Source organism: Xenopus laevis, chromosome 8S, assembly GCF_017654675.1.
Source record: "Xenopus laevis strain J_2021 chromosome 8S, Xenopus_laevis_v10.1, whole genome shotgun sequence".
NCBI classification, from domain to species: Eukaryota; Metazoa; Chordata; class Amphibia; order Anura; family Pipidae; genus Xenopus; species Xenopus laevis.
Genome location: NC_054386.1, coordinates 52,859,862 through 52,879,016, shown reverse-complemented (window position 1 = coordinate 52,879,016; position 19,155 = coordinate 52,859,862). Strand labels below are relative to the sequence as shown.

The following is a 19,155-nucleotide window of genomic DNA, read 5'->3' as shown; positions in this document are numbered from 1 at the left end:
ACTTCTGGCAGATTAACATGACTGAAACCAGCACAGCCATAACATGGGATGCATACAAGTAATATACAAGAGGAGTGTATATTTCTATGATTAAGGCTCACAGAGCACGTACACGATGCAGTATAGAAAAGACAGAAGCAGACACCTATCAGGCAAAGCAAGCTCACGCCAATCATCCTACCCCTGACACCCAAGACCAATTATACACTACACAGAGAGATCTTAAATTACTACTTCTGGATTCCACCAAGAAATACCTGAATCCGTGTCGGACCGGCCCACTGAGATACCAGGAAAACTCCCGGTGGGCCCAGGTGCCAGTGCTTCTAATCATTTGGCCTATTTCATGGTCATTCCATATTTCTTTATGGGAACAAAGAGGCTTAATAATGGAAAAATATAGTATAGTATGTAGAGAGAAGAGACTAGAAGAATAAAGAGGTTGACCGAGGAGAGGAGATATAATCATTTGGAAAGTGGGCCCTCAGCCTGAGGTTTTCGGGTGGGCTCTTGGCATCCCAGTCCGAGACTGACCTGAATTATAGGGACCATCAACTATATGAACATGGTGACAAGAATGCTAAATACATCTCCTTTTTAACTAAAGAGTTACACCCCTCCACCTCAATTCCCCTTGTGACAACGGCAAATGGCACCAATATTACAGACCCCCTTCAGATCTGCGCGCAATTTGCAGATTACTATTCCCAATTATATGCCTCCCAGATAAACAAATCCGTAGTAGATATTAAGAGGATTGACAGTCAATTGCTCTTCCCGCCCTAGATACTGAACAGCGACTAGAGTTGGATGCTAATTTTTACCCTGGAGGAAATTGAAGGTGCTATTGCCTCCTTCATGTCCTCAAAATCCCCAGGTCCTGACGGCCTACCTTCAGGATGGTTTAAGACCCATGTGAAGTTCTTTGCCCCAAAATTACTCAACTTGTTTCAGTTGGCTTCCAAAACCAACTCTCTACCACAATCCTTTTATCAGGCAACCATAACATAGATCCTCAAATAAGAGAAAGACCCCACGCAGTGCAGTTCCTATAGGCCCATCACATTGCTAAATATGGATGCCAAAATCCTAACTAAATTGCTGGCCACATGCCTGAACCTGGTAATCAAAACCCTGACATCTTGACCAGACAGGTTTTATATCCAATATATCCGCATATAAGGTTGCAGTTCAACTGCATCTGAGTTGTTTCATTTAAAATTCATTGTGGTAATGTAGAGAACCAAAATTAGAAAAAAAAGCTGTCTCTGTCCAAATGGACCTAACTCTATAGAGTCTTTATTATATATATATATATATATATATATATATATATATATATATATATATATATATAAATTAATGTTATATAATAATAGTCATTTGAACTATTTTGAAGAAATTCATTGCGCTTTCAAGTAATTATTAAAATATCTGGTTGCAGGTCATTGATATTGGAGATGCATCAACTGTGAAGTGTCCAGTCACCACTAAACTAGTGTTTGATGAAGATGAAGAAACAAAAGAGCCTTTGTTGCAGGTTCACAGTACCATGGTTACAAAGCTGAAACCACATCAGGTAGACGGTAAGAAATGAGAAGTGACAGATAAATAAAAAAAGAATACTTGATGCTTGTGCTTCCCTAACATGTTTAAATCTTCTTTGTGCAGGTGTTCAGTTCATGTGGGACTGGAGTCTGTAAAAAAGACCAAAAAGAACTCTGGTTCTGGCTGTATATTGGCTCATTGTATGGGTCTCGGCAAGACTTTGAAGGTAAATATGTGCCTTGATAGCATTATCGCAAAAAAAAAGAAAGGAAACCTTTTCGCATCTGGCATTTCTGTCTCTTTATTGCTTATGATATACAGTAGCTTCTCTAGTAAGGAGCAGCTCATTATACAGAGGGATTATCCATGGAATGGTAATTTGTTTTAAAGTGACTGCAAAACATTAAACTAAAGTTATTTCATTTTCTATTTTCATATTTCTATTTTTCTGTTTCATTTTCTTTCCTTCTCCTAGATACTTGTTGGGAGCAAATTTCCCATGTGTATTCCTAAATAAATTATTGTCAAAACACTATGTCCTTTTTCTTCTAAAAAGCTATTTATTTTAAACTGCACCTGCAACTTTGCCTGATTGTGTACCTTCAGCCAAATGCCTGTTAAAAGCACAAGTCAGCTGCACAGCTTATTCTTCCCACAGATTGTTTTCCCCACATATGTCATAGGAATGAATCTACAAAGCTTTGTGCTGTATAATCTTTCAGTCCAGGTTAGCCTCTGGTTAACACTTGGTATGCATTTTCTGGCAGAACTTCTGTTGTCTAGTCTGTGTGTTTATTTTAGTGTTTAAGCCAGTATTTTTAGCAAAATAATTTTCCCCACAAGGGTATATTTAATGCTAGCCATAACAATTAGCTTGATATACTTTCCATATAGCAAATGCTTTTTATTTTTTTTCTTAATATACGTGGAACTTAAAGCCAAGAATTAGAAAACGAGTTAAAGAAATCTGACCCTTTAATATGTCCTTTGCCACTGTATTGTTAATTTGGTTGGAATGTAGCTTTTCTTTAACTGTTAAGTACGCTTTTATTGTAAGGTAAGCCATGCCTCCGATGTAATTACCCGAGGGCCAGAAAAGCGTAAAAAATATATACTAGCTTGTAATACAGTGTTGAGCAAGTAACAGCCTTGTAAATACAGAGGGGGTGATCATGTGACAGACATAACATCCTGCCACAGGTTAGTTCTCATTTTGTTTGGTACTTGCTTGTACCCTGCATCTTGCTTTAGACTGCTGTAGGTTCCCGCCAACTGGCAATTCCAGCATATCCAGAGAACTTTGCTGGACTAAGTCTTTGGACTTAATGTACAGCAAATATGTGCTATCCTCTATCACCATTGCTGCTTAATTAGCTTTGTTCCTTGCTTTGCTTATAGGGGCACCGTATCTCTGTTCCCCCTGGGACTGTGATGACATGAGCAAGGCAAATGGATGTATTTCAAGTCTTATTCGCACACTGTAGCCAACAGTAATACCCAGTATAATCTGTAACAAAAGGATATCAACAAATAAGATAGAAATAGAGTGTAAAAAATAATATCAGGGTGGGTTATGTAGTTCCTGCATGCTGACTGTAAGCTGTGGAGAAGTTGTTACAATTTGTAACATCAGTATTTTAGTACCTCCTTCCCCGCAAGGAATTCAAATGATGCAGCAAGAGAAGAACTGTTAACCAGCTAAATTTCAGCATAGAAAATGGCATTTATTCATAATTTTTGAAGAAACAGGTAACTGTGATGGGTATGTTAGGGGTTTCTGTGTTATGTGGGCCTCTTTATCAAATTGTGGTTTGGAAGCCAGAGTTCCCCATAAACAAACCTGATTCTAGTAATAGGCATTTATATGTCACCAGTATGTTTTTCAATGCTAATAATGTGAATTTACTGTGCATTATGCCTCCTGTACATCTCTTTAATATGCTATGCCTTTCTGTAAATGGGCTTTTACATAAAATGTAAATCTCATTGTCCATTAGAGGTTGTGACTTTCCTACACACTGTTCTTTTGTCTGACAAGTTGGATTTTAGCACTGCACTTGTGGTGTGTCCATTAAACACTGTTTTGAATTGGCTCAATGAATTTGAAAAGTGGCAGGATGGCATGGACGATGAAGAAAACTGGAGGTTTGCACTTTAGTATTATGCAGTTACCAACTTCAGTGCATGACATTCCCCTTTTACCCCTACTATGTTCTTGGCTACAGGCATGGTGGAATTGCTCTGCTATGTTATTATTCAAACTTTTTCATTTTATATTATATTAAAAATGTTAATGCTCGTTATTACAGTATTTTATTTATTTATAAATTGAAATAGTGATAGTCTGACAAATCTTGGTAACACCCCACCGATAAATCAAGTATGGCGGGGATGAAGAAGGGAAGAGTGCCCATAGCAAGTGGTACCAGATAAATGATGAAGTGCATTCATGAATATACCATTGATATAAAATAACGACTAAATTCCATTTACTTTGATTGCCATAGCCTGTTCCCTTCTCTTATAAATTGTCAACCACCAGGTCGCTGAACTTGCTACAGTGAAGCGTCCTCAGGAAAGCTCTTACATGATGCAACATTGGCATCAAGAGGGAGGAATCTTAATAATTGGCTATGAGCTGTACCGAAACCTCACCCAAGGGAGGAATGTGAAGAGCAAGAACGTGAAAGAGATTTTTCATAAGACTCTTGTGGATCCAAGTAAATTTGATGGAGTGCATGAATTTTGTCTGTGAAAAAGTGATGGGCAGCTAATATTTTTCTGTTACTAGGGCTCCCACATCAGACATAAAAAGGAAAATATGTCGTCCCCCCCTTTTGTCTTATATAGAGACATGCACTACACACCACACACTTTTTTTTTTTCACACAGACATACCTTATCTTCCACATCAGGAAGCCATGTTACTCATTACAACCCCAATTAGGGTCATGGTGTAATGCAAAACCCTCATGCTTTTCATAGTGGGCTGTGCACATATTTCTCTGGAAAGCGGAATCCCTTCAGGTCCCAAGGACCATTACTTCATGGTGGAACAAGAAGAGGGAGGTTTTTGGTCACTTTGTGAGCCTAAGTAGGGGTGGGGAACTGATCCCTTCAGCACAGACAGGTTATCATTTTAGTAGAAATTAAAGGGGTATACTGTCATGGGGAAAAAAAATTTTTTCAAAATGAATCAGTTAATAGTGCTGCTCCAGCAGAATTCTGCACTGAAATCCATTTCTCAAAAGAGCAAACAGAATTTTTTTATATTCAGTTTTGAAATCTGACATGGGGCTAGACATATTCTCAATTTCCCAGCTGCCCCAAGTCATGTGACTTGTGCCTGCACTTTAGGAGAGAAATGCTTTTTGGCAGGCTGCTGTTTTTCCTTCTCACACTTCCCTAGGCATTTATGCAGCGGGAGAAGTACAATATTCTGGAATGGCCGTCACAGTCCCCTGACTTGAATATCATGGAAAATCTATGGGATTACTTGAAGCAGGCTGTCCATGCTTGGCAGCCATCAAATTTAACTGAACTGGAGAGATTTTGTATGGACAAATGGTCAAAAATACTGCCATCCAGGATCCAGACACTCATCAAAGACTAAAGGAGGCGTCTAAAGGCAATTACATTTGCAAAAGGAGGCTCAACTAAGTATTGATGTAATATCTCTGTTGGGGTGCCCAAATTTATGCACATGTCTGATTTTATTGTGATGCATATTGCGTAATTTTTCTTAATCCAATAAACTTTGTCAAGGCTGAAATACTACTGTTTCCATAAGGCATTTTATATATTAAAAGGAAGTTGCTACTTTGAAAGCTCAGCCAATGATAAACAAAACTCCAAAGAATTGTCTGTTTTATGTATTTGAATGGCTGCACACATGGCTACACAGCAACTTGTTTACATAAACTGTAGTTTGTTTTTCTCAAGCAAACACACTAGTTTTACCAGTGCAAGGCAACGGTACATTGTATTGTCATTCCTTTACTACACTCATTTTTTGGTATTACTGTTCCTTTAATGGACATTTTACATGTAACAGCACTGGCATTATCTATTTGATAAAATGTCCATGCGGATATGTATATGTGAGACAAAGGTCTGTTGGCTTATTGGCGAAATTAGTCAGAGTGCTGAAGCGGAACAAGGATATTCACAGTAGAGACTGAGTAATGCTTGGGATACTACAGCACACGCTGCAAGGAAATGCTTTGGTTTTAAATGCAATTTTAGAGTAGTGATTTGTGAGTGCAATACTTTAATTTATTAAAAAATATAATAAAATGTTTTCGCACGTTATGCTTTATTGTCCACAAAGGAAATTGGAAGTGATTTTGATTTGATGAATGAAATATGTTCCATGCATCTGAAATCTGAAGTGATTTTTAGAGCTTTGATGAGTGAAACACATTCAATGCGACTGAGAGTATAATTGACTACCAAAACTAGCAATGTTTTGGGTGTGGGTATCAGACTTACTCTATAAAATCTCCCTTCTTCGTAACACAATTGTTCACTATAAATTGTTCACTATATTTGATGTAAGTATGTTTGATAAAATCACTTGCACTTTGAGGTCCTGTATTGGGCATTTCAACACTGATAAGAGTGAATGTGACCACACTGGAGGCGTATGTTTAACAAGCTACACTATAATTATAATTTTTCTTGTTTTTTCCATATTTTCTTTTTGAGGTGTGATCAGTAAAATCTTTTGGAAATGTGTATTTTGGAGATGGAAGAGAACCTGAGAGATAACTGGAGATAACACTTTATTTGGGACTTTATAATTTGATATTTTGTGTTTGGATCTATTTCAGGAAGTCCTCTATTTTCTTCCTCATCCTTTTTCAGTATTTAATTGGAAAAGCAGAAGGTCCTTGCTAAGGAATATGCCAGTCTTACATAGTGTACTGTAACATTTATTATGGCAAAAATTAAACTATCCCAGAACAGTGATTTTTCACTACTTATGGGTGCAGGGTGAATTTAATATAAATTGCTAGGAAGTGTATATTCAGTGAAATCAATTTTGAATTCTTGGGACCATAAGTTTATCCAAAATCATTTTGTCTGTTCAGCAGTTTCAGTGTGGTATTTACAGTGTATGTAATATCTTGCTTTGTATTACAGCCGGACTATAGAAATCCAGGATAAGTTTTGCAGGCATGTGAAATCTGCTTTCTACAAATGTTTGCTCCTAAAAAGCAGTAGTCTTGGGTAACAACAGTTGATTTATGAGAACTACATTTTGCTGTACCATCTATATAAGTGCAACTTAGGAGAACTTGCAGTCATTTAAGGCCAGGAATGTATTTGTCCCTATTATAACAAAGTGGGATGATTTCTACTTATTGTGAGCATCTGCTTAATGAAAATATAAGCTGCATGTTGGCCTTAAACATTGTAGTTCCCTGTCTCTAATTTTTTACCATATGTAAGTTGGGCAGGCTGGTGGGAAGGCACTGTACAAAAGCCAATAAGCTGACAACTCAGTCTGGAGGGTCTGCAAGGATTCATCATGTATTCTTCCTATAATATTCATTAAAATCCACCATGGGTAACATGCACACAGTTTTGTTGGTAACACCAGAAAATTTGTGTTTTAAATGAATGACAATATATATATAGTTCCCCGCACTGGTAAAACTGCAAGAGAATATGTATACTTCCAGGGAAATATATACAAAGGGATCAGCGCCTGTGGCAACAGAAATTAGGAACCAACATAGCGTAATACGTTCACTCAAAATGAGGGGTATCACCAAGTGCTTTAAACTGACTTATTGTGGAAGTGCTCCCCTTTTTCTAATATGCATCTGGTTAGAGAAAACAAACACTGTACGGGTACAAATAAAGAATAAAGATTGTTCTCCAGTGTGGCAGTTGGTTACGTGTTTTAAATCTGGAACACCATCACCGTTTAGGTAAAATGCCTACTTACAAACCACTCTCGTGTTAAAGCATATCTATTAAATCCTCCTGTGCGATCCTTGTTTGACCTCGCACCCTATTTCTTTCCCTTACTGTAATCGCATTCAGTCCAATTTCTGTAGCTACAAAGTCCCAGAGGATAGTGGTTACCAGCCGGATTCAGACCTCCTCGTGGTGCTTGTACTAGACCGATGTGCGTTCCCCTTCACCTAACGCGTTTCACTGTTGTTCACAGCTTCATCATTCAGGGAAACTCTCACCCTCTGGAACTTCAGAGCATTCAGGCTTCTCACTCAGCACTGCTGGCTTCCTCTCTCGGTATTGAGGCTCACTAGCCTTTGCCAGTCCCCTCTCCTCTTTCAGGGATTTAGGCTCACCAGCCTCTGCAAGACCCCGTCTGCCAGGCACTGTCTCTCCCTGTGGCACTACACTTCCCTTTACTCCAGTAGGTGTCCGGAGGTCCAAATGCCCTGTAAGGCTACAAATGTATTGTTATTGCTACATTTTATTACTCATCTTTCTATTCAGGCCTCCCCTATTCATATTCCGGTCTCTTATTCAAATCAATGCATGGTTGCTAGGGAAATTTGGACCCTAGGAACCACATTGAGGAAATTGCAAACTGGAGAGCTGCTGAATAAAAAGCCAAATAACTCAAAAACCACAAATAAAAAATGAAAACCAATTGCAAATTGTCTCAGAATATCACTCTACATTATACTAAAAGTTAACTGAAAGGTGAACAACCCCTTTAAGCTAGAGTAACCTCGGATCTAAGAGGATACTGGTGCATACAGGACACATGACTGAGTGACAGGGCACATGGCTGAGTAACTGGCATCACCCCCTGCACTTCCTAATTGAGTTGAACAATCCCATTGCTGGTTTTAGTTAGCAGAGAATAATTTGCCTTTCCTCAGGCGAAAAATAGAACCTGGAGTTTGATTGCACTCGCCTTTGATTTCAGTTTTAATAACTTCTGCATTATTTTGCTTATTTAAGCCTTGAGGCTTTGGTTTTAGGGCCTCCTCTCAGGGAGTTCTTCAAAAATCCATGCTTTCAATCATCTCCAATCACTTGAAAAAAGCCACAGTATCTATGCTTTACTACCCTGCACGTCATAAAACAAAAAAATGCTTCCCTTCTCCGGAACACTTGCTCCTGGGACTGTGTGAAGGTATAAAATGCACAGCTTGAGTCTTCTTAATGACTCTCCAAGATGCACAAGCTTTGGGACATTGCTCTGTTGCTTGCAGTTATCCAGTAATGCTAATGTCACATTTTACATTAGCGCTACCAGCTGGAGTATATGGGCTTTAAATCACAATGAAACCATTTGCAACAATTTGGAAGCTGGATAGAATGCATAATTAGGAATTCATGCTTGGTGACATGAGGACCTGCAATACATGGTATTGCAGCTGACATGAAAAATGTCTATTTTAGTTCTAGGTTAAATTACCTTTTTCTGTGCTGCATTATTTATCATGGTTGGTGCATTTTGAATTTTGCACCACATATGCAGGCAAGGCATGTTAATTCTGCCATGTTTGTAAATTCACTGATCTGTAATTACCAGTGTAATGTTTCATTTGGTCACTGCAAAGTGGACAGCAATCCACAATGTTTCAACTTGTGCCCAGCCAAAAAGAAACTGGGAAGGTGCTGTGTCTCAGATATCTCTTCTCTTATGAACAAGATCATACTTCCTCCTGAAAAGCCCGTTTGAGCCCTTTGTACCAGGTGGCATTAAGATACCTGAATATATGCCAGTTTATTACTATTATTTATTTTTTTGTTTTTTTACTTATGTTGCTTTCTAGACCTTATGTTCTGTGTCATATTGTAGTGCACCTGATAATCTGTTGTCTTTATTTTTTGATGGCGGGTTCTTTGCTTGCAGTTCTTTTCTTCATTTAGCTACTTATTGATATGCCTCACCTGTCAGTTTGCTGCTTAACAAATGCAAAACAGTCTACCTCATGGACTGTATCATAATTTCCTTAGAACTGGTTGAAATCTGCAGAAAGATGCATTAGAACATCTGTAGCCTCACCCATGAAAACAATGTTGTATTATTTCCTTTTTTGGGGAGAGGTCCAGATTGGCATAGCACTTTCATATGTTTCAATTTCTTTCCATTTCATTTTCTTTAAAGGGAGAGATTTCTAAATAGGCATGCTTCAGCTTTTTATGACTTTAGAAAAAAATCTATAGTAATAAAAATGGCTTTATTGTTTTATGTTAAATTGCATCATGACATTTCTGATTTCACATACCATCCCTCCCTACCCTTCATTGACTTGTGATTAGCCCTCCTTTTCACCCAGCCCTAATCAGTTACTATACAAGAATGTTTATTATCATCCTCTTGCCTGGTGGTTGGAATTTACATTTATTACCGCCAAGTATTCCATAGTCTACCTCCTGAGAACCCACATTCTGAGAATTCTAGAAGTTGCTGGTAAATGAAAGCTGCTGGGGAAGCCTTAGAGGAAGAAATGGGATCCTGCTCCTAATAAATGTGAGTTCTGATCAACAGGCAAAGAAGGGGAATAAATTCATGTGTAGGGCAGTGCAACTTCTTAGGGGTTAGTACCCAATGTCGGACTGGGACACCAGGGGCCCACCCAAAAACTTTAGACCAGGGCCCACCCAAAAACCGTAGACCAGGGGCCATTCTCAGTACTATTATTCTTCATCTCCTCAATCAACCTTTATTCTCCTAGTCTGTTTTCTTTACATACTATAATCAAATATTCCATCTATTTAGCCTCTTTGTTGTCATAGAAAAGGGGAATGGCCATGAAATTGCCCAAAAGTTTAGCAGCATAAGGGCCCACTGACACCGTGGCCCACCGGGAATTTTCCTGGTATCCCGGTGGGCCAGTCTGACACTGTTAGTACCAGTGCTGAGTCTGTCTTGGTCACAGTCTGAAAGGACATTGTGTTCTCCTTCAGATACTTTGTATGCTTCTGAGTATAGCAAAAATCTAGTTAGGTTAACTGGCTCCTAATAACTATTGTATCAATGCGATAATGGGCCTTAGACTTTAAGCGCCACTGGTACATGGACTGATGGGTAATGAAATTTTGGCTTAAGTCTGAAAAAACGATTTCATTGGATGTGATCTTTATTACAATAACAATTTTAGTTTTCCTTCAAACTTCCATCATCACTTAAATGATCCTCAACCCTCCTTTTTGCAAGGACTCCTTATAACAGAGCAAAGGTACCATAAAAGAACATTCGCATGCCAACATTGGCAAAATGTATCTGTATTACTATAAAATTGCCCCTGCAGTTATATTGTTTAGACTGAACTGTATAGGTAACATTTTTAAGCTTTAAATAGTTACAGCATGCAGCAATTGCTGCTTTACATTGTAGCTAATAGGTGTACTGTCATTTCTCATAGGGAACAAATTACAGTATGACCTCCTTCAATGTAGATTTTAAATTATTTCACAGTCTTGTATATGAAAAGTTTGATAAAACTTGCAATTTATCACCACTTCATTCTCAGGAACAGTTGTAGCAATAAACAGTTTTTAAAGTGATACTGACACTAAAATTTTTATTTCAACACATGTAAACTACATGAAAAGTCACCTATAGGTCTTGTTGATCGTTTTTTGCTGATAGGTCTGCTTTTTGTAATTTTTACTTGAAGTTCCTAAACCTGACTTTTGTCAACCTGACTGTCCCTTCTCAACTTGTCAGTTAGAGCTTCTAATGCTAACAGACTACTGCTGCACAGATATGGCAGCCATCTCATAGGAAAAAAGGGGGTAAGAAAGGTAATTTAAAAGCATCAGGCAAATACTTTTATGGCAAAATTATAAATAGCATTTAAAGATAATATTATGATAGATATTAAAAAATTTGATCAAAAAAAGTAATTGCTGGGAATCCTAAAGCTTAGCAGTTTGGTGAATCGTTGGCCACTATTCTTGTATTACACCTCCGCTTTAGGGAGCATATATAATCCAAAATAGGGAGTGTACAAGAATAAAACGCAAAATGTGTGGCAATAAAACATTTTTGAGCAGTTAATCTCTGCTGTAGTGCCTTATTCTTGTACACTCACTTTTTTTGTATTAAAAAACTTTATTTTCTGTTGTCAGTATCTCTTTGAGTGGAATTTTTGCCGCCCCTGGTACCTAGTGGGACAGTGCCGCCTGAGGCGACAGCTTGGACTGATTTTAGCACAGAGGGAAAAAATATGAGAGCTACTCTTGTGCATTAAGTCACATTTTTTTTTAACAGTGTTTATTTTGTTTTCAAGTTGAGGGGGGTACAGAAGAGAAAAAGGGGGGGGGGAAGGGGTTATCAGGTACATTCCACTCAGTCCACAATATTCAGTATAATAGCAGAAATATCAGACCTCATTCCAGTACATATTACATGGTATACACGAAAAACACATAGAAATAGGTGCATATAGATATTGTAGTCACAAGTTTTCTATATTTATCTCTGATCAGGAGTCTGTGCACATCTTTATGAAGCCCTGCTGTTCATGAGTTGGCCTCCGTCCACTCCTCCCATATTTTCTCATATTTGGTAGGGCACCCTCTAGCTAGATATGTCATCTGTATCAACTGAAGATTTTTATTGATTAGGTCTAGGCAAAACTGTAAAGAAGGTACTTTTTGGTCCATCCATTTCATAAGGAGCACTTTCCTGGCGTAAAACAGTAAGCTCCGCCAGAGATCTCTCTTTGCTCTTAAGGGGATTACCTCGTCTACAACTCCTAGGATACAGACTTGCGGTGATATTATGTTAGAGAAGGTAGTTTTTTCTTGTATATGGGTCATCACTCTATTCCAATACCTATACACCTTAGGGCATTCCCATATCATATGGAGATATACCACTTCCCTCTGTCTGCATTTAGGACAGTGTGCTTTGTCTGTATCCCCCATAGAGATGTCGCGAACTGTTCGCCGGCGAACTTGTTCGCGCGAACATCGGGTGTTCGCGCTCGCCGGAAGTTCGCGAACGTCGCGCGACGTTCGCCATTTTGGGTTCGCCATTGTTGGCGCTTTTTTTTGCCCTCTCACCCCAGACCAGCAGGTACATGGCAGCCAATCAGGAAGCTCTCCCCTGGACCACTCCCCTTCCCTATAAAAACCGAAGCCCTGCAGCGTTTTTTCACTCTGCCTGTGTGTGCTGAAGAGATAGTGTAGGGAGAGAGCTGCTGCCTGTTAGTGATTTCAGGGACAGTTGAAAGTTTGCTGGCTAGTAATCGTTTTGATACTGCTCTGTTATTGGAGGGACAGAAGTCTGCAGGGGTTTGAGGGACATTTAAGCTTAGGTAGCTTTGCTGGCTAGTAATCTACCTTCTACTGCAGTGCTCTGTATGTAGCTGCAGTGGGCAGCTGTCCTGCTTCTGATCTCATCTGCTGACTGCTGCAATAACAGTAGTCCTTGTAAGGACTGCTTTTATTTATTTTTTTGTTGTTTTACTACTACTACTACTACTACTACTATAAGAGCCCAGTGCTATTAGTCTAGCAGTGTTGGGGAGTGGGACTGGTGTGCTAATCTGCTGCTCCTAGTAGTTCAGCAGCACCAACTTTAATTTTTTTTTTTTAATATTCATTTTTTTTTTATTTTACTTTTTTTTATTTTACTACCGCTGTAGTAGTGTATAAGTTGACCTTTTAGGCATTATTTGCCCTGTAGGCATTATTTGCACACTGTTTTCTTCAACCCGCCATCGAGCTGTGTGACCTTGTTCACATTCTGTCTAAATATCCATAATATTACCGTCTCCAGAAAAAACACCGGAGTCACTTTTTTCAAGCAGCCATAATATATTTTACGTAATCCGTATCCACCGCTGTAGTAGTGTATACGTTGGCCTTGTAGGCATTATTTGCACACTGTTTTCTTCAACCCGCCATCGAGCTGTGTGACCTTGTTCACATTCTGTCTAAATATCCATAATATTACCGTCTCCAGAAAAAACACCGGAGTCACTTTTTTCAAGCAGCCATAATATATTTTACGTAATCCGTATCCACCGCTGTAGTAGTGTATACGTTGGCCTTGTAGGCATTGTTTGCCCAGTTTTTTTGGCCACAGCCACTGAAGCACAGAGGCCAGAAAAAATATGCCATATAAATGCTGAAAATAGTCATTTTTTGCCATACGTTGACTCAACGTATATGGCAAAAAATGACTATTTTCAGCATTTATGTGGCATATTTTTTCTGGCAACTGTGCTTCAGTGGCTGCAACCAAAAAAACTGGGCAAACAATGTCTACAAGGTCAACGTATGGCGAAAAATTACTATTTTCAGCATTTATATGGCATATTTTTTCTGGCAACTGTGCTTCAGTGGCTGCGTCCAAAAAAACTGGGCAAACAATGTCTACAAGGTCAACGTATGGCGAAAAATGACTATTTTCAGCATTTATATGGCATATTTTTTCTGGCAACTGTGCTTCAGTGGCTGCGTCCAAAAAAACTGGGCAAACAATGCCTACAAGGTCAACGTATGGCAGTTGTTTAAAGAGAACAGTAGATTACTAGCCAGCAAAGCTACCTAAGCTAAAATGTCCCTCAAATCCCTGCAGACTTCTGTCCCTCCAATACAGAGCAGTATCAAGCAGATTACTAGCCAGCAAACTTACTATCATCTGTCCCTGAAATCACTAACAGCTCTCCCCCTACACTATCTCTTCCAAGCACACACAGGCAGATTTTTCAGATACATTTTTGCCCTTGATCCCCCTCTGGCATGCCACTGTCCAGGTCGTTGCACCCTTTAAACAACTTTAAAATCATTTTTCTGGCCAGAAATGTCTTTTCTAGATGTTAAAGTTCGCCTTCCCATTGAAGTCTATGGGGTTCGCGAACCGTTCGCGAACCGCTCGCATTTTTGCGCAAGTTCGCGAATATGTTCGCGAACTTTTTTTCCGACGTTCGCTACATCCCTAATCCCCCATACGACTTAGCCTTAATGGTGTAATGTGGAGCTGATGTACTATTTTAAATTGGATTAGCCTGTCCCTTGTTGCAATGAGATACTGATATACCTTAGAGGTGGATTCCTCCCACTCCTCCAATGTAAGGTCCGGGATTCTGGTCTGCCACAACGTGTACGCCTTGGCAAACAGTGCGGGAAACGTAGAGAGCAGATTGCTATACAATTTGGTTACTAATTTTTTCTGGGATTGTGACTTTAAGAATCTTACTGGATGTAAATTGTGCTATGAAGGCGTGTCTAAATTGTAAGTAGCTCATGTTACTAATCCGTGCCCCTGGGTTAGCCTGGATCATTTGATCCCTAGTAAGGAGTTGTCCTTCTGGTGCCACATCACCTAGTGTCTTAATCCCAACCCCTGGCCATCTCATGTAAGTTAGGAGTGGCCCAAAATGGGGTAGGTGTGAGTTACCCCATAGTGGAAGATCCGCTGTAAGCAGTGGATTGGAAAGGTGATGAGTTCGCATTGCCGTTGTCCAGGCCTTATGGGGGGGGGGGTGATGAGGATTGGATACAGGCAAGTCTGACATTTTCCGGTATAGCATATGTTTTAGGGAAAGTAGCTTGTAATTGAAAATTGGGGTTGTTTGGGTCTGGTACGAGCCACCAGGCTATATAAAACAGCTGAGCGGCCAGGAAATAATAGAACATGTCTGGGAAACCCAGTCCCCCTTCACTGAGTGGAGCTTTTAATTTAAGTTTAGAGAATCTCTGGGATTTCTTTCCCCAGATAAACAAGGACTGGATTTGCTCTATGCGCAGGAAAACGGCTTTGGCCTGGGTATATATATAGGGGAGTTATGTAAGATGTAGAGAAATTTAGGTAGGAAAACCATTTTAAGCAAGTTGATTCTACCCCATAAGGTGAGAGGCAAATTTTCCCACTGCTTAAGCTTAAGTGTCATATCGTCTGTGATTGGGGTAAGATTTAACTCTCTATATCTGGAGCTGTCCTTTGTAATTATGATACCCAAGTATCTAAATGAATTTACCCATCTCAATGGTGAAGGAGGATAATCATTAGGCTCTAACCCTTCATCCACGGGGAAGACACTCGATTTTTCCCAGTTAATACATAAACCTGAATATCGACCAAATTCTTTTGTGATTTCCAGCACTGCCTGTAAAGAGGGTCCGGGATTGTTCAGATATAACAGCACATCATCCGCATACAGGGATATATGTTCCTCAATCTGCCCTAAAGGCATTCCTGTGACCTTGTGGGCCAGGGCAAATAACAGTGGTGAAAGGTGGCAAATCTTGTGACATCACCCCATTAACGCTAATCCATGCTTGAGGGTCCTTATATAGGAGTTTCACCCATTCAATAAAATGGTCGCCCAGACCAAACCTCTTCATGACCCCCCACAGGTATCCCCTCTCCACAGAATCGAAGGCCTTTGCAGCGTCCAGAGAGACTACTCCCTATGCACTGCCAAGATGTTGGTATAGTGCCTTCTGATGTTTATATTTAGTCACATATTTGATGACCCATTTTTGTTTCCTTTGTTGCACAGGACCAGACTTAGTTATATGTGATGAAGGGCACATCCTCAAAAATGAAATGTCAGCCATTTCCAAGGCCATGAACTCCATAAAGACAAAAAGAAGGATAATACTTACAGGAACCCCATTGCAAAATGATCTTGTAGAGTGTAAGTTTTCATCCACACCCTAAAAAACATATTTTGAAAATGTACAGAAAGTTGCTGAGCAGCATCTTATTTTTGTTGTAGAAATCTCTTAACCAAAGACAAAAGTTGTCACTCTAGTTAACAATTTATACTTTGCCTTATGAATAGTAAATGCCAGGCCTCTGAACTTCTTACTCACTTCTCTCTATTCCATCTTCTATGTTTCTACCACTAAACTCTGTTAAACACCCTTGAGCTCCAACTGGTAGCATAATGCATGACCAATACATGTGCATATCATCATGACAGGGTTGGGAGGAACACCAGGCCTGAGAAGGCAAGGATGAGTTAAAAGTTAGGAGGCTTCAAGTTTTCTTTTCACACAGCTCTTCTATATTGGGAAATGAAACTCGCATGAATGCAGAGAGCCAAGGATTTACTTGCTCTTTAAATAGAAAGCTTTGGTGTTCACAGTATTTTGTGCCACCGCTAATAATTTCCGTGTTTTTGAATAGCATGGTTTTAGTATGAAATCACCAATAAAGATTTAGGATACATCAGCATGAACTTTCCAACTGGGCTTGCCGTACATTTAAAGGAACAGTAACGTCAAAAAATAAAATTGTTTTAAAGTAATGAAAATATAATGCAGTGTTGCCCTGCACTGGTAAAACTGCTGTGTTTGCTTAAGAAACACTACTATTGTTTATATAAATAAGCTGCTGTGTGGCAATGGGGGCAGCAGATAGCAGATAAGCCCTGTCTGTCTAATGGTGTTATCTGTTATCCATTAGTTAACCTGTGCCATATCGCCGTTTTTCAATTTCCACCATTGCTCCACTGCAGCTTGTTTATATGATCTATAGTAGTGTTTCTGAAGCAAACAGATCAGTTTTACCAGTGAAGGGCAACACTACATGATATTTTCATTACTTTAAAACACTTTAATTTTTTGGTGTTACTGTTCCTTTAATAAATCATGTTTCTGATTGCCTGCAACAAATCACTGATACAGCGGTTAGAAGATCAACACCATACCTGAAAGCAGTGATTCCCAACCAGTAGCTTGTGAGCAACATGTTGCTCTCCAACCCCTTAGATGTTGCTCCCAGTGGGCTCAAAGCAGGAGCTTATTTTTGAATTCCAGTCTTGGAGGCAAGTTTTGGTTGTATAAAACCAGGTGTACAGCCTCAATGTAGGTTGCAAATCCACATAGGGCCTAACAAATAGCCAATCACAGCACTTATTTGGCACCTCAAGAACATTTTTCATGCTAGTGTTGCTCCCCAACCCCTTTTACTTCTGAATTTTGGTCATGGGTTCAAAAGGTTGGGGATCCCTGCCTTAAAGAGTGAAATATACCTTGAGGTTTTTTTTAATCTGCTTATCTTCCTTAAAAAGCTGACATTTACTGTATAAGGCTTTTACCATTGCATGCATGCTTGTTTTAATTCGTATACAACGGCTGTCACTTTGCATGCATTGGCTGTTGCATTAACCATAGACATAAGAGGGATCTACATTAAAAAGCGGCAGATCAAAACTGGCCAGGTAGCTGTTGGGCAGGTTAGAAAATACTGCTGAATGAGAACCACGTTGGCAGGTTAATGCTGTCCACTACAGATGCGTTTCTGTAAGCCCACAGTTTCACGATTAAGCTCCAGTTGAATCAGACAAATCAGGCAAAGCAAGTCTGGCAAGGCTGTTTAGCAAGATAATCTGGACAGATGGGCAGTTTTATACTAATAAGTAGGTGTACAACAGATATATATACAGTTACCCAGGTCAAATGCCATGTAAGGCACAGGAAGATTAATGCCCCTGTTCAAAATGGTTGCAGTATGTCCCATAAGTGCCAAGATAGTCTCAAAAGAACATTACTGTTGAAATTTAGCACTTGAGTGAGCAAAAGACCTGCTAGGCAGAACACATCTATAATGCAAGTTTGCCAAACCTTCTTTTGGGGATTTGTTTTCCTTTGAATTTTCTAATTTGATTTCAACCAAAACCCTGTGCTTTCTGATGATGGCATTTTTTCCATGTAGTAGACCTTTTCAAACGTTATTTGAAACGTTTCTTTGAAACCTGCCAAATCTTTTGACTCTGAACATTTTATTCTCCCTGTTTCCAATTTATAAGCTATTTCAGTGTCACACCTCTTGTCTGATTTCTATGCGATGTATTTTAACTGTTACCGTTAATGCGAATGTATTAACTATAGTCTAAGCATTATTTTGCCTTGCAGCGATTATTAAATATACTTTGTTTGTATTAGATCACTGCATGGTTAACTTTATCAAGGAAAACCTACTTGGTTCCGTTAAGGAGTTTAGAAATCGTTTCATCAATCCTATCCAGAACGGACAGTGTGCTGACTCTACCCTAGTTGATGTCAGAGTGATGAAAAAGAGAGCTCACATCTTGTATGAAATGTTAGCTGGTTGTGTTCAGGTGTGTATATTTCAGAAAAGATGACTTAAAAAAATATACATCTCCTTTTGTACAGTTGTTAAAATATCCATGATTTGTTCTGCAATAAAATATAATTTCCAGGCTTATCAGATATCTGTAATAGAAGAATTCAAGGTCTCTTAACCCTTTACCTGCCAGCCGTTTTGTCCTAGATGCGAACATCTACTGCCAAGCAGTTTTTAGATATTTTGCACTCTTTCACTTTAAGGGCCTTTCCTGGGGCGGTCTTTTAGTTTACCCAGCAAAACAATATATTGTTTTTTTCAGGACAACCTGAACTTTCAAAATATGCAGGAATTTTGGTGTAATTCTACTTCTGTAAAAAAATATTGGCTTCTAAGTGTCCAATAAAATGAAAAAAATCATGTTTCACAAAGAACAATCACATATATCAGAAACATCATTTACTTTATGTATGAGAACACAGCCTATTTGGAAAGGTCTATGTCTCCTGAACGCGGCAATACCAAATATATATAGTTTTATGGAGATTTCTCACTTGTATAGATCAAAATCTACAAGCAGTACACAACCAAATTTCCAAAGCTCCGCTCCC

The 19,155-nt window shown here is 39.1% G+C and overlaps 1 protein-coding gene across 1 annotated transcript in view; it reads left to right on the top strand.

The window, feature by feature from the left end:
* The window catches only part of LOC108700535 (transcriptional regulator ATRX-like), a 175,992-nt gene that overhangs the window by 111,126 nt on the left and 45,711 nt on the right, over positions 1 to 19,155 (top strand). Inside the window, 7 exon segments of the mRNA XM_041574678.1 lie at positions 1,445 to 1,586; positions 1,672 to 1,689; positions 1,692 to 1,774; positions 3,548 to 3,705; positions 4,078 to 4,268; positions 16,011 to 16,148; positions 18,403 to 18,599. Coding sequence (XP_041430612.1) covers positions 1,445 to 1,586; positions 1,672 to 1,689; positions 1,692 to 1,774; positions 3,548 to 3,705; positions 4,078 to 4,268; positions 16,011 to 16,148; positions 18,403 to 18,599 — 927 coding nt within the window.